Source organism: Nematolebias whitei, chromosome 10 (assembly GCF_014905685.2).
Source record: "Nematolebias whitei isolate Nwh7 chromosome 10, NemWhi1, whole genome shotgun sequence".
NCBI classification, from domain to species: domain Eukaryota; kingdom Metazoa; phylum Chordata; class Actinopteri; order Cyprinodontiformes; family Rivulidae; genus Nematolebias; species Nematolebias whitei.
In genome coordinates, this window is record NC_056507.1 from 23,429,582 (window position 1) to 23,444,635 (window position 15,054).

The 15,054-nt window shown below is 38.0% G+C and overlaps 2 protein-coding genes across 2 annotated transcripts in view; one reads left to right on the forward strand and one right to left on the reverse strand.

The window, feature by feature from the left end:
• Window positions 1–202: 202 nt before the first annotated feature.
• Window positions 203–8,603, forward strand: si:dkey-30c15.2 (uncharacterized protein LOC558938 homolog). Its single transcript, XM_037683202.1, has 11 exons — window positions 203–235; window positions 317–360; window positions 1,046–1,109; window positions 1,196–1,330; window positions 3,457–3,561; window positions 3,644–3,693; window positions 4,021–4,075; window positions 4,246–4,323; window positions 8,064–8,217; window positions 8,295–8,377; window positions 8,457–8,603. Exons 1-11 carry the CDS (start codon window positions 203–205, stop codon window positions 8,601–8,603), a joined length of 948 nt encoding a protein of 315 aa, XP_037539130.1.
• A 3,114-nt stretch (window positions 8,604–11,717) lies between these two features.
• Window positions 11,718–15,054, reverse strand: part of neto2b (neuropilin (NRP) and tolloid (TLL)-like 2b) — a 34,290-nt gene continuing 30,953 nt past the window's right edge. The window contains exons 5-12 of the mRNA XM_037682841.1: window positions 14,972–15,019; window positions 14,715–14,842; window positions 13,815–13,916; window positions 13,412–13,538; window positions 12,994–13,116; window positions 12,502–12,632; window positions 12,328–12,420; window positions 11,718–12,224 (exon numbers count right to left, since the gene is read on the reverse strand). Of these exons, the coding sequence (XP_037538769.1) occupies window positions 11,778–12,224; window positions 12,328–12,420; window positions 12,502–12,632; window positions 12,994–13,116; window positions 13,412–13,538; window positions 13,815–13,916; window positions 14,715–14,842; window positions 14,972–15,019 (1,199 nt within the window). The 3' untranslated portion in view covers window positions 11,718–11,777. The remainder of the gene's footprint in view (window positions 12,225–12,327; window positions 12,421–12,501; window positions 12,633–12,993; window positions 13,117–13,411; window positions 13,539–13,814; window positions 13,917–14,714; window positions 14,843–14,971; window positions 15,020–15,054) is intronic.

A 15,054-nucleotide genomic window follows, 5' to 3' on the forward strand; every position in this document is an offset into this window, starting at 1 on the left:
AATAAAGCCAAACACACACACACACACACACACACCCACACACACACATCCACACTCTGAGCAGGTGGAGTCAGTACAGAAACACGTGATAAGGAGGCATTGATATTTATAAAGGTGTCTTGTGACGACGTATAACGTTTTGACAGAGTAATGCAGACACAGTAAGTGAACATGAGCTGTGTGTGACTTTTGGATAAAAACAATGGGGGTCAATGATTTACTGAGCACGAATCAGGTAAGTCAAGACGTTTTCTCAGAGCTTAACTGGAATTTGTCTGCCAAAAATTCTGATTTTTATCTGAATTTTGCATTTCAGATTGATATCCTGTCTAATGTGTACATATCATTGCTCACTTTCAGGTTTGTTCTTCCTCATACTTTTTCATGAATTACATAACGTTTGCAGCAAGACTTATGAATATGATTTAGTGTCTGCAGCTCATTGCTGCTGTTCTGTCAGTTCTCTAATTAAGGCTTGCCAACCAGCAGAACATGTTTAAATAAGCATACATGTTTTTATTTACATGCACACAGGATGCTCCCGTACAATGCAGCATTATGATTTCACACAAGCTGCAATTTACAGTCCTGCGCAGTCTCGTGTCTTTGATAAACTGTTGGACACTCCTTTAACTAATTCTTAGAAAATATACATGAGCTGAAACATGCTGAGCTCCCAGAATGAACAGAATTTAATATTTTGATCAAATTTGTTTTTGGGTTGGATTCTTTGTTTTTGATCGTCGTTCAGTTTGGTTTCACTTTGATATTGTTTTGCTTTACTTAATTTATTTTCTTTTGTTTAGTTTTGTTTTAGCTTATTTTTTATTTATGAAACTCACTATTAAATCAGCTATTGTAATGTGCAAGATGTTAATTTAATTTGGTTTCTAAAAGCTTTTATCTTAATGGACATTGCACAAGTTTTAGTTTAGTACATCTTTATGAATGATTTTTGATGCTATTTTCTACTTAAAACCTATTTTCAAACTTTTCTCAATCTAATTTACACAAGTTTTTTTTTTTTTTTTTCTTTTTTTTGCAGTTTGGTTGGAAGTTTTTCAGTCCTGGTTGTTTCCATAGTCAAATGGAGACATCTAAGAGATCAGGTGAGTCCAGATGTTAATGACCTTGTTTAATTTGCACACCTCAGTTTTGTACCAAGGCAACATCTTTCTTGTCCATCTGTTTCCAGGTCCACCTCCTGGTGCAGCTCACTCTGGCGGACCTCCTGGCGGCTGCCATCCTAATGTTCACCGCTGTCACAAATAAATTTAACAGCAACGTTAAACTTGCACTCATGTGCCATTACAGCCTGCCACTTTCACTGGTAAGAAACTATATTTCCTTGGAATGAAGCTCTTTCTCCCACATATAAATCATTTACAGAACTGTGGTTCTGTGTGGAGTTTTATTAAACCGAGTTAAAGAAATAAAGCAAAGAAGAAAGGTGTTTTTTTTTTCTCCTTTTTGCTACCACCTCAAAAATCTGAAATATAGGGGTTAATGATTAATATTTTTGTCATTTTATGTTACTGTAGTATAGTCCCTGAGTCACTCTGAGACATGAAAACTCGTAAGAAAAAAACGTGTGTTCATTTTATTCCATCTATAAATCAAATCATGAGCCCTTTACGATGGCTTCAGGACACGTTTTTCTCCAGACTGTGAGAAAACGCTGAATGATTTATGTTAAAATTCTCTTAGACTTTTCAGTTAAAATGTCTTTAAAAACAAAATTCAAACTCTGAACGTTTCAAGCTCCAGTTTCCTGGAGTTATATAAGAGTTTGGCTGTGATCACTTACAGCAATGAATGGAATGTTGCCCAACGTCAACAACGTAACTTCTTCTCACCTAATTCTTAATTTAAGTTTTTGACGTCATCATGGATCCTGTTCAGATGGTGAATTTATTTCAGCATGCAGTTATAAAAATATAACTTAGCTTAAAAAAAAAATAATAAAAAAAATAATACACTGTAAAAAAAAAGTATGTAAAAATTACATTGAAAAACAGTCAAATGGCAATCCAAAACAGTACATCACTATAGTAAATACATTGTATTACTGTAAATTATAGGTGCATTAAAAACAAGTAAATGTAACACTTTTTAATTGATGAATTAGCGTAAAAAAATTGTTCAAATTCCAGTGAAAATGTTGGCATTTGTAGTTGATAAAAATGTTGAATTTACGTTTTAAATGTACTTATCAATAAATTATTCTGTAAAATGTATTTATTTTTATGTATTTTTACATAAAAGACTGGTAATAAGTACAGTGAAAATGTGTTCATGCTTACAAAATAACATGTAAATTTTACTTAGTAAAACTGCTGAATTTACGGCTTACTCTGTAAAACTATTTACATGTTCACAGTAGTCTCTCGCTACTCCGCGGTTCGACTTTCACGGACTCTATATATATATATTTATATAACTACTTGTAATACTATTCCAACTTTGCGTTTTTTCACTTCTCGTGGATAAAATGAGAACAGAAATCCCCACGATAAACGAGGGACTACTGTATTTTTTTAACAGAATTTATCTGGCAACCGCAGCTGCCAGTTGTTATTTGGTAAAAATACAGATTTTTTTTTATTTTTACAGTGCAATTATAAAAACACTTAGTGTACATATTGGAATTGTCTGGTCTGAACATGACACCAGCTCAAACCCAACATTATTTTATCTCAATAGTAGAAAATGTTCAACTTTTCTGCTCCTTATATGTGAAAAAATAGTTACTGTTCAAAAAAAAAAGTTGTACATGCTAAAACATGATCCAACCTCAAGCACTGAAAATTTAAATCAATGCAACTTTTTTTCTCCTCTTGGAACTAAACAAATTGCATATCTCACCTTAATCCATCTGTACTGTTTGATGTAAGCTTTTAGAAAATACTGCCCTTTAATCTCTCAAGGAAAGTTGTATTTTATTTTAACATTTAAAACTTTTTTAAAAAAAAGGATGCTTTTGGAGATATTGAAACTCAGGAGTGTTTGTCTCTGAGATCATTGTTTAAATGGTATCATATGACTGTGGGCACAGCTTGTTTTTATTGCCTGCTGAGCTTCAGGTCTTCAATGTGCCACAAAGCTTTTAAGGCTTTAAAGCAAACAAATGATGAAGCACGTCATGCGGACTTCACTCGTTGCCTACTGTACACCCCACAGACAAAACACTGTAAAAGTACTGAAGATGTGATTTCATCAAATTCATTTTTATTAGAAAAACACTTCTTTGATCAAAATGATGACAAAGGTCCAAGTAAATTTGTTTAATAAGACCTTATCTACTCAAAACAGTAAAAATGTTCTTGTATAAAGTCATAAAGAATGACCTCATTTTGAAAACTGTCTAAACTCACTGAACTCCTCAGCTGTTCAGACTGTTCACCTCAGTGATCCAAATGTAAATATGTCTTTGCATATCTGTGCCTTCCATTCCAGACATTTTATTTCATTTCATTCCTGTTGGTGGTTGTTTATGCCTGGAAGTCAAGAAAGGCCATTCAGGGATGGAGGGAAAGGTCTCCAGATGATGAGGACATACTGGTGAGGCTTATAGTTTTATTATTTGTTCAGAAAGTGATGCATCAGTTATTCAGTGCTTCTTTCTTTTTATCTTGTTTTACAGAATCAATGCAAAAAACGATTTGTAGAGACACCTTTATACACCCTTGTGTGGTAAGTCGGTTAAATATGTTTAAATACTGTAAATTTATTTAACTAAGCAACCATTAAAATTTTCACAGTGTCTATAAATGAATTTTCTTTCTCCATCTCCAATATTTAAGGTTAATTCCGCTCGCAGTTTACTTGGTGTATGTGATCATTTTTTCGGAAAATACTACGAGCTTGATTCCTTTGAGGAACAAAGCAGCAAACAAAACCACCCAGAACAGTACCACAAACTGCAACAAGTGAGCAATCTGAGCAGTTAAATTTATTAAAACCTCTGCATTTCAAAAAGTAAAAAAAAACCCAACAAAAACAACTTTTTATCTTTTGCAGCTGTATTTTGTTTTTGGATCTCTGGGGGCATTTCTCAGTTAATGAGAGAGATGATGTGAGTATCAGGACTCCTTTTGTGCACTTGCATTGGTTTTTTTTTTTATACCTGCCATTTAATTGATTTTACACACTTTAATTTCTACATTTTAGATTTTACATGAAAATCATGTCTTATCAACAAGGGACTACTCATTCTTGTTAACAATATTGTCCTTTTCTTTATAGGGATCGAATTATTCCCATGAATATATCATCGGAATTGTTCTTTTCATTGTGTTGATATCAGTGATGATATCCTGCTCGGTGAGTCAATAACAGTAATTTTTGGAACATGAATATTAATGAATAATCATCCATGTAGAAACCAGCCACTAGGGAGCACAAGCCAGTGTGTAAATGATGCCCGTCCCAAGCCTGGGTAAATGGTGAGAGTTGTGTCAGGAAGAGCATCTGATGTAAAACACTTTTGCCAAAACCATAATGCGAGTTCATCAAAGCAAAACCATACCAGATCGGTCGAGGCCCGGGTTAACAATGACCACCATCAGTGCTGCTAATAAATAGGGTGCCGGTAGAAATTGCGCTACTGTTAGTTGAAGACCACGAGGAGGGAAATATATCAAGAGACAGAGGGAGAAGAGGAAAACCAAGAATGTAGGACTGAGGGTTGCAACTCTAAATGTCAGGCAAAGGTAGAGAGCTGGCTGACATGATGCAGAGAAGGAAGGTAGATGTTTTATGTGTCCAAGAGGTCAAGTGGAAGGGCAGAAAGGCTCACAGCACTGGAGCAGGGTTCAAACTGTTTCACCATGGTGTGGATAGAAAAATAAATGGAGTAGGGGTGGTAGAGGTGTCTGAAGATAGAAGTAAAAGGTCTAATGCTAAACAGTGTCAGTGGTTATGCTCCACAAGTTGGATGTGATGGGGAGGAGAAAGATACATTTAGGAAGGATCTGGATGAAGTGATGGAGAGTATTCCCAGGGAGGAGAGAGTGGTGATCAGAGCAGACCTGAATGGACATGTTGGTGAAGGAAACTGAGGGGATGAGGAAGTGATGGGTAGGTTTGGTGTCAAGGAAAGAAACCAGGAAGGACAGAAGGTGGTGGATTTTGCCAAGAGACTGGAAATGGCTGTAGTCAACACCTATTTCGAAAAGAGGAAGGAACATGGAGTGACCTACAAGAGTGGAGGAAGGACTACGCAGGTCGACTACATTCTGTGTAGAAGAGGAAACCTGAGGGAGATTGGAGACTGTAAGGTTGTGGCAGGGGAGAGAGTGGCCAGACAGCATCAGATGGTTGTGTGTAGAATGACTGTTGTTGTGAAGAAGAGAAAAATAGTCAAATTGGAGAAGAAGACCAAATGGTGGAAGCTGAGAAAATAAAAATGTGAAAAATTCAGAGATGAACTGTTAAAGGCTCAGTGTGTCAAGAAAGAACGTCCAAATGGGCTACTACTGTAACAGTAATTAGAGAGACAGGTAGGAAGGTATTTGGTGTGTCATATGGACAGAGAATGGATAATTAGGAAACCTAGTGGTGGAATAGTGTTGTGCAGGATGCCATTCAAATAAAGAGATTAGCCAAGAAGAAATACGACAGTGAGAGGACTGAAGAGATGAGACAGGAATATAAGGATATGTGACGTAGAGCAAAGAGTGAGGTAACTAAGGCAAAGCAGAAGGCGTATAATGAATTGTATGGGAGGCTGGACACTAAAGAGGGTGAGAAGGACTTGTACAGATTGGCAAGACAGAGGGATCAGGCTGGAAAGGATGTGCAGCAGGTTAGGCTTGTTATGGGAATGTTCTAACAAGTGAGGAGTGTCACGGGAAAATAGAGTACTTGGAGGAGCAAATGAATGAAGAGAATGAAAGAGAAAAAAGAGTAGAGGTCATAGAAACTGTGGACCAGGAAGTGGGAAAGATTAGTGAGGGTGAAGTTCGGAAAGCTCTAAAAAGAATGAAGAAGGGGAAGGCAGTAGGACCTGATGACATACCAGTGGAGGTTTGGAAATGTCTTGGAGAGATGGCAGTGAGGTTTTTGACCCAAATATTCAATGGCATATTTGAGAGTGAGAAACAGGCTGAGGAATGGAGAAGAAGTGTGCTGGTGCCCATTTTTAAGAACAAGGGCGATGTACAGAGTTGTAGCAACTACAGAGGAATTAAGTTGATGAGCCACATGATGAAGACCTGGAAGAGAGTTGTGGAAGCTAGACTTAGACTAGAGGTGACTGAGCAGCATCAGTATTGAGCAGCAGTATGGTTTCATGCCAAGAAAGAGCACCACAGATGCCATCTTTGCTTTGAGAAAGAGAAGGACAGAAAGAACTCCATTATGTCTTTGTGGATTTAGAAAAAGCATATGACAGGGTGCCAAGGGAGGAGGTGTGGTATTGCATGAGGAAATTTGGAGTGGCAGAGAAGTATGTTAGACTGGTGCAGGACATGATGACAGCAGGACAGTGGTGAGATGTGCTACAGGAGTGACAGATAGCTTCAAGGTGGAGGTGGGATTGCATCAAGTATCTGCTCTGAGCCCCTTCTTGTTTGCTCTGGTGATAGACCGACTAACAGATGATGTCAGGTAGGAATCCCCGTGGACTATGATGTATACAGATGGCATTGTGATATGTAATGAGAACAGGGAACAGGTGGAAGAGAACTTGGAGAGGCGGAGATATGCACATGAAAGAATAGGAATGAAAGTCAGCTATAGACAGAGTACATGTGTGTGAATGAGAGGGAGACCAGTGGAACAGTGAGGCTACAAGGAGCAGAGGTCACAAAAGTGCAGGACTTCAAGTACTTGGAGTCCACCATCCAGGAAAATAGGGAGTGTGGCAAATAGTTCAAAAAGAGAGTCCAGGCAGGATGGAATGGATGGAGAAAAGTTTCAGGAGTGATTTGTGACAAAAGGTTGTCAGCAAAGGTCAAGGGAAAAGTTTAAAGACTAGTGGTGAGACCAGCTATTATTGTATGGTCTGGAGACAGTGACATTGACAAAAAGACAGAGAAATAACTGGAAGTGTCAGAAATTAAGATGTTGAGGTTCTCCTTAGGAGTGACAAGGATGGATAAGATTAGGAATGAGATCATCAGAGGTACAGCACAGGTTGAACAACTGGGAGATAAAGAGAAGCCAGACTGAGATGATTTGGACATGTCCAGAGGGGGGTCAGTATAATGGTAGAAGGATGTTAGAAAATGCAGCTGCTAGGAAAAAGACGAAGAGGAAGGTCAAAGAGGACATATATATGGATGCAGTTAGAGAGGACATGGAGGTAGTTGGAGTGAGGACAGAGGATGCAGAGGACGGAGTGAGATGGAAGAGAAGAAGAAATCATCCATGTAGAGTTTGTACTATTATAGCTTGAGTTTAACTGAATAATTTGGATCTTCTGAAGTGGGGCTTGGTGGAAAGATTATGAACAATCAATATCTTCTGTGCTGTAGACAGCCTATTGAACAATCTGTTTGGAGAAATAGAGTGTAATTCTGACTAGATTTACATGCCAGTTTGAAGCCAAAACTTAAGTGGATTGCTGTTATCCTAAAAGAAAAAAAGCCAGTCTAAAAGATTTTGTAGTCATCCATGCAAACAATAGTCTATAACACTTTACACGGCTGTCTATCTCACAATACACAATTATTCTTGGCAAAAATATCACAATGTTTGGAAAAGTGCTACAGGCTGCAACATAAGTGTGACAGCAAGCTATTGCTTACAAATAACCATAGAATCATATGTAAAGAGTTGTATAATGTGAAACTGACAGCAACGCAAAGATTTTTTAAATATTGTTATAATAAAATGCTAAGACAAGTCGAGACTAGAGTTGTTCTAAGATGACAGAAATCCACTTTTGTCTTGAGCCCTTCAAGACTGACAGAAACTCTTTCTCCAAACTAACATGTTTCAAAAAGCTATGTCTATAACAGGTAAGATGTTTTTTTTTTTCATAATCTTTCAAAAGAACCACTGTTCAAACATCTTCACTATCTCTGTAGGCAGGCCCTAATCATTTATTTTTGTTTCAGTTTATTTACTATAAGGTGGGAAAGTGGTATGAAACACGCATCCATGACGGGTTCTTTCCTGTAGAGGGAGACGGGCTTTCAAGGAGGCGATTTAAACGATTGTTTTCTACAGCGCGGAATATGGTGATGGTCATCTTCCTCTGCTGGACACCAGGTATTTCAAAACTTCTGATTAGCTGTAAACTAGTATGTGGTTGATGTTTTATCAATTTATACACTTTTATCTTGTAGTTCTCGTTGTCATTCTGCTGTCTATACCGGTGATATCATCAAAAGTTGAACAGCGCCACATATTTGGTCTTTATGTCTTTCAGGTTGGTAACAAAAGTATAATGCTGTTTTTTAAATAAAATAAGACGTTGCTCCTCACTGTGTTGCTTGTGTTTGTTTCAGGCTGCCATGGTGTCCCTTCAAGGCTTTCTGAACAGCATGGTTTACGCCTGGAAACGGCCCAACTTTACAGAGGCCGTTCTCGGGGAGACCACAGCCCTGGTGGGACACAGCCAGCTGGCTTTCTTTGATGAATCGTTCAGAATCTGATGCTATGAGCTCCGTCCTTGTGCTGCAACACCCTGCACTGGATTTACTATGACGAACCGCACGCTTCATGACTTCATGACAGCAAAAATTGAAACACGAGCGGGACTAATTTGGACAAATTAAAAAGAAAACTCAAAGATTTTGAAGACATGCAAGAAAGTATATGTTCTTTTATTGCAGCCGCTGTGGATTTTATAATAAAAAAAAAAAAAAAAAAATGTATATAAGTAACATTTTTTGTAATATGAGCAAACAAGTTCTGAAAAAATATGAACTTATAGATTTTATTTTAAAATATTCATTTTGTACAGTTTTCTAAAATATGTTAGATATTAAAGTACTGACTATGTCTTAAATACTTGAAGTATCTTGCCAATGATGTTGTACAGCTGTTTGGAATTTTATATTTATTCTTTTTAATCATTAATGGGCTTCTCTGCTCAGTTTTACTGACTTCATGTGCGACTGTCCTTCAGTTCTTTTTGCTTAAATAAAGATGATGTAAATGCTGCCATGATCCCATTATTTGCTCTTGGTTTTATTTTACTTAAGGAGCACCTGTCACCATTTATTGTATAAAGAGTTCAGTGTGTGGAATCCATAGGTGCAATGAGGAATGCTGAGTTATCGCACAAAAGAAGGAACATGCTATCTGCTTTGTCATGTTTGCGTGCAACCACATACATAAGCATATCTAACCAAAAAAAAAAGTGTTTATGTAGCTGAGGTCACACATAAAGCATGCCTGATATGTTGGCATGAATCATGTCTCACAAAGGGAACTAGACTGGTTAGTCCAGAATTAAAAATAACAAGGTCACTATTCATTACTGTTCCAAGTAAAAAATTATGTAATTCCTACTCAAGTCTATATATCTAAACCTAACCGTGTTTTCTATAACATCTAAGCCTAATTGTGTGAGCTGTTTATAAACCTAAACAGGTATTTTTAACTGGTAAACCCAAATGTTCCAGCTATCGGTAATTAAAAACGTGAGAATCTTTGAGCGTGGGCAGAGTGAAACTACATTAGTAGACGCTAAGGCATGTGATCCAGAACTTAGCCCCAATAAATGTGGGTCACATAGTTTTATTTTTAATGAAAAGTCAAATGGTGACATAATCTTTTGGTGACTGAGTTGTTTTATGCTGGTTACTGCATGGCATGGATATAAAGCTCATGTTGGCTTCAGTATGAGCCTCATTTGTTTCACTGCTGTTAAAATGGATGACATAAAACTGGCCCACTTTGGGTTTGATCAATATCTGAGGAACCATAGTCCACCTTGTAAACCAGGTTAATTTGTAATAAACACACATGGGCAATCAACATTTGGCAAAGATGAACCAAAGGTCATAATTTAAGCTAGTTGTTTCAGTATCTAGCACCAGTTTAAATGTAGCTTTGATTGTTTTGCTTGCGTGAAACATCATTTTACGGCATCACGTCATTTACCCAAAATAAATATTTTACAAAAGAGAAGTGTTTGGGAAAGGATTTATACCTTTGACTTATCTAAGCCTTGTGATTACCCCACTAATGCCTACAACCACAACGTTTTTGTCCTGTTGTTTTATGTTCACGGGTATGAAACAGGCTGACCTCATTCAAGAGTCAATTACAGTACGTTTAATTGGTTGCTCTAATGGTTCTGCTGGGATGTGAGACATTTCCGTGAACATTTGCGTGTACAGTATTGTTTGGCCAAACACAAATAATTCCAGAACGATTCTGAGTCATCTACCTTAATGTTTGATTAAACACTTCCTATTTATCAATTTCTTCCAAGAAGGCAACACCATATATGGCATTAAAGGTCACTCAGGCCCAAAACTAAACCTATAGTTGGTTCATTTTTCTCCAGTTTGCCACTGCAGATCGTCCTAATAAACTGAGTTGAATGCTTTTTAATCAAGATTAAGTAGCACCTTGGAAGCTGAGTTTTTATCTATTGTTAAGTTATTTTGTGGAGATAAAAGCTGTGCATTCTGTGTTTCTTACCCACTGGCCTAATTTCCTGTTTAATGTAGGCCATCTCTTATGTAATGTGTCACAGATACTCTGTCGCTGGAAGAAATACAAAGACTGCATATTAAAAGTGTCTCATAAATCATTAAAAATGCCTGTGAGTGTGTTTGCTGCTAGCATGCATAGTTGCTCTAATATTTATTCACCCACTGAGTTTGTTGAATGTGATAAATGAACCGAACATACTTGGACTGGCTGACAAACCGTCGAGGCATTCTGAATACGGTCTGTCAGCGTTGCACCTCCGGGGTAACAGGAGGTTGAATTTAAAACAAGGCAACACAGGAACAGCTCTCACGATCACACTACCAGTAAGGAGCAAGATGTCAAAAAGATTCTGCATGTTCAAAACTGACCAGGATTAATTGCAGTCTGAACTTATTATAGGATATGTCATGACCATTTTCTTTAAATATTGCACTCTAATTTATCTATGCAACAAAGTCTGTTGGTTTTCTCACAGTTGTCATGTCGGTGTGGTAGAACAAGGGGTTTTCAGTCGGATATAAAATGAAAGTTGGTAATGTTTTTTAAAGGTGGACTTGCCAACAGTTTATGTAACACCATCTTATTACAATAAACTTCATGAGGGAAATTCCAGATGGCGTTCTTGTAAGACACACCCGTTAAAAAAACACGTCAATCCTCTCTATCCTTCTGGAAACTGGCTCTAAATCATGTGTGAGCTGAGACATCTCTCAAACCGACACATGTACTGTGTTATCCATTTATTTTTCTTAATACACGCATTAATGAATCAAAACAAAATGAGGTAACGTTTTTACTGAATTCACACTTCACTGATTTGTCTTAGAACTTAAACACCAATTCATATTCGGTAAATCTACTTGCTTCATGCTGAAATGTATTTCACAAAATACAACAAAGCGTAATGATATGTAGTCATCTCTATGCTTTTATCACAAATTTGAGAACAGCTTCCCTGCAGCTGTTCGAGAGTCCAAGAGGATTTAGCAGCTCTCGAAGCGATGCCCTTCAACAAAACCCGGCATTTTTCAACGTTACTGAGAAGAAGGCAAATAAAAAAGTGGCAAATGACAGTGAGTTTCCATTTACGTGTCACTTAAGAATGTTAGCACAGTTCAAACTCCAAACAGTTTTTACTGTGCCAAGCTTTGTTCTTTTCAAAGGTCCATGGACAAAGTTCTTCGCTGAGCCATTTCACATTTGCCTCTTTGGTGTCCCACTCTTCGCACATACAAATCATACCTCCCCTCTTCCTCTTCCTCATCCTGTTCCATAACTCTGTCTTGCCGCCACAGCATCCGATCCCCCATTCCCGGGTGGCTCTGCATTCGGCTTTGTCTCATGCTGGGCCAGCTCTTCTTCCGCAAACTGCTGTCAAAGTCTCTAAAAGGAGGTACGGTGATTTGGTTGTCCCCTTTAAAAGGTGGGAGCTCAATAGATCCTTTGCCCAAGACATATCCACTGTGACCAGCTTTGATGGAGTTGATGGAGGCCTGGGAGCCACAGTGGTGTTCATGAATGCACCGAGATCCTGACGACAATCTCCTGAGAGCCTGCATGGATAAGAGTTCATCTGACAGCTCCCTGAGGTTCCCAGACATATCCTAAAAATGAAAAAAAAAAGATAAAATATAGTTGTTTTTATTAGTATTGTAAAAGTGCAAAAATCACCAATAGATTATAAAGTATCAAAGTAATTAGATCAACCTTGTCTCTGCGATTGAAGAGCTCGTAGTGCTGCGAATCAAACACCTTCTGCAGGTCAGCGCGCCGAAACAGCTTGTTCTTACGTATCACCACCTTTACACACAGTTTGAGAAATGATCAATTTAAACATCAATATGTGGCATGAACTGCTCGCTATCAACCCATTTTAGTTACCTTTTTACGTGGCTGTTTGACTTGCACCATAATAGAGAAAATGAAGAGCAGCAGGACCACCCCCGTGGACACACAGAATATTGTTGCCTGAGTCTTTGTGATTTGGAGAAAAGCAGCTTTGGGCTTTGTGTCTAAATTTTGTAAGTGAAGAAAAAAATAATGTTTAAAATGCATTATATGGGGATGTAAAGCACCAGCATTTGACTTGTTGCCACCTCATTCAGGACATTTTATTCATCTATACAAAGTAAATCCCAACATTAATAAGACAAAAAAAAGTCTTAATGTTAACAACAATTCATACTTTTGTACTTTTAAGTAAAACATTTTATAAAACTGTTGTATTTGCTGTAAACACTTGACAAAATTAGAGTCAGATTGGCACATTAGACACAAACATGGCACACACAGTACTGCACAGCACAACACAACTTATTGTAATTCAGCAAGGCAGATCAACAAAAGAATGTTTCTGCCAGGGTTGTAGCAGACCTGGGGTACCTTGGCAGTTGCTTTCATCCCAAGGGAAGACACAGTTTTGAATGCCATTGCATACCAGAGAATTGTTGATGCACATGTTGCTGTGGCAAAAGAATGCGTTGCCTATACAGGGTGCTAAAACACAGACACAGTGTACTGTATGGCAGGTATGCAGACAAGCAAGTGCAGCAATTGAAGTCATGAGCAGAAAAACGTATTAAACTACTAAACAAGTCAAGTTTTATAGGATAGATATTAATGCTTCACTCTAAGGTGGAATAATGAAAAGTAGCCATATGAGTGTGCCATCACACGTCTATGTGCAATCACACTACTAAACCTCATATTAAATTTCTCAGAGCTAGAGCACAAACTGAACGGAGAGAGTTAAAGTGAAAGAGAAAAGAAATAATCTGAAGGAGACACTCACGGTCGGTGAAAATAGTATACAGCATCCGGAAACGACTGAGACGGCTCGTCTCATCAGCCCACATCCTCACTACCCCGAAACCGGTGTCCAGCATGATATCATTAGCAACTGTACTACAAAACTTGGCCTGCAAGAAACCACACACCAGGTTTTTTTTTTCTTCTGACAGCTGTGTTATGTGTGGTTTCATTGAGGTCAGGGTCTCTAGGCCAGCTGCTTTATTTTTCAAATATGATATTAAATTGAAACACTTGTGACAATAAAAGGAAAAAAAAGAGAAATCGTTATGCAGCAAAGGAAGAAACCCATAATTAAGAACCAATGAAAAAACAACGAGCTAAACAGCGACCCTTCACGTTTGAGGAGAGAGTTTGTTCTAACATATTTTTAGACAGCTTATTACCTTCAGGTCCTCAATGGCACTACTGCCATCATAAACAGCCACAAAGTTCTTCTTACATTCATTAGAGTGTTCCATCTGGTATTCCAAGAACTTCAGGTAAATCTGGAACAAGGAAGACAAACCCCCATATGACTTCTGTTGTCTGTTGGAATACCAATGTTCGTGCACACATTATGTCTCAAGACATATCAAAGTTCATGCTCAATAATCCAGGTAAAAATCCAACAAAGTTAAGTCAGGTCCTCTGGACAGTTTCTTTTCTTGTTGAAATGTTTCGTCTTTCATCCAAAGGACTTCATCAGTCTGAGTAGCCACAACTATGATAAACATTGATGTTTTGAAGCACTTTGGCCATGACTGCCTCAGAGGAGTCAACAGGGGAGAGGGCGGACTCCAGAAACCATCTTATCACCAGCAAACTGGTTGGTCCACTATGTGAGTGTGCTGTTTGTGGGACTGAGGTTGTTGTGGCTCACCAGACTGATGAAGTCCTTTGGATGAAAGATGAATCGTTTCAACAAAAAAGAAACCATCCAGAGGACCTGACTGAACTTTGGTGGGCCTCAGGACATAAATGTACTTTTGAGAAATGTTAATGTAAGGAACCTTTTGGTTGTTGGGATATAAACTAAAACCTCAAAGTTTTGCCTGTTTAATTATATTTAACAAATAATTCATAACATCAAGAGTAAACTAGAAAATACACAATGAGAAATGTTGTGTTTCTTTCATGTCATTCGCATAATTTGTTCCTAAACTTAGTTTTACATGCTCCTAACTTCTGCCACTACTCCTCTACGTCCTTTTGATTACATATTCAGCTCGTTAACACGAACACTGACAATGAGGGAAATACAATGACCTAATTAACAAATAAGATGAACGTGTTGCACAGCATACTCTGTTCCTTGCTGGAGCCTGTATGGTCCAAATGCAGTCCACTGCCTGGTCTGGCTTCACTTTGTGATCCTCTTCTACTTGACTGGAACGGATCAGGCCGTCAAACCCCACAAGCTCAAACTGACAATCTGAACCACAGACAGCAACAAAATGTGTCAACAAATAGGCAAAAAGAGATTAGTTGGTTCAAACAGGACTTTGCTTTATTGTTAATTCTAAAGAGTTATCCTTTTTAAACAAATATATGGCTACTCTACCTGGGATAGGGTTCATAAGTCCTCCCACATGTAGATGAAATTCAGGGTCTTTGAAGGGAAATTGCAGAAACATATATATATAT

Coding starts and splice junctions, on each gene's coding strand:
- si:dkey-30c15.2 (XM_037683202.1), top strand. CDS start 203: ATGGGGGTCAATGATTTACTGAGCACGAATCAG. Junction 361..1,045: donor ATATCATTGCTCACTTTCAG/GTTTGTTCTTCC, acceptor TTTTTTTTGCAG/TTTGGTTGGAAGTTTTTCAG. Junction 8,378..8,456: donor TTGGTCTTTATGTCTTTCAG/GTTGGTAACAAA, acceptor TGTTTGTTTCAG/GCTGCCATGGTGTCCCTTCA.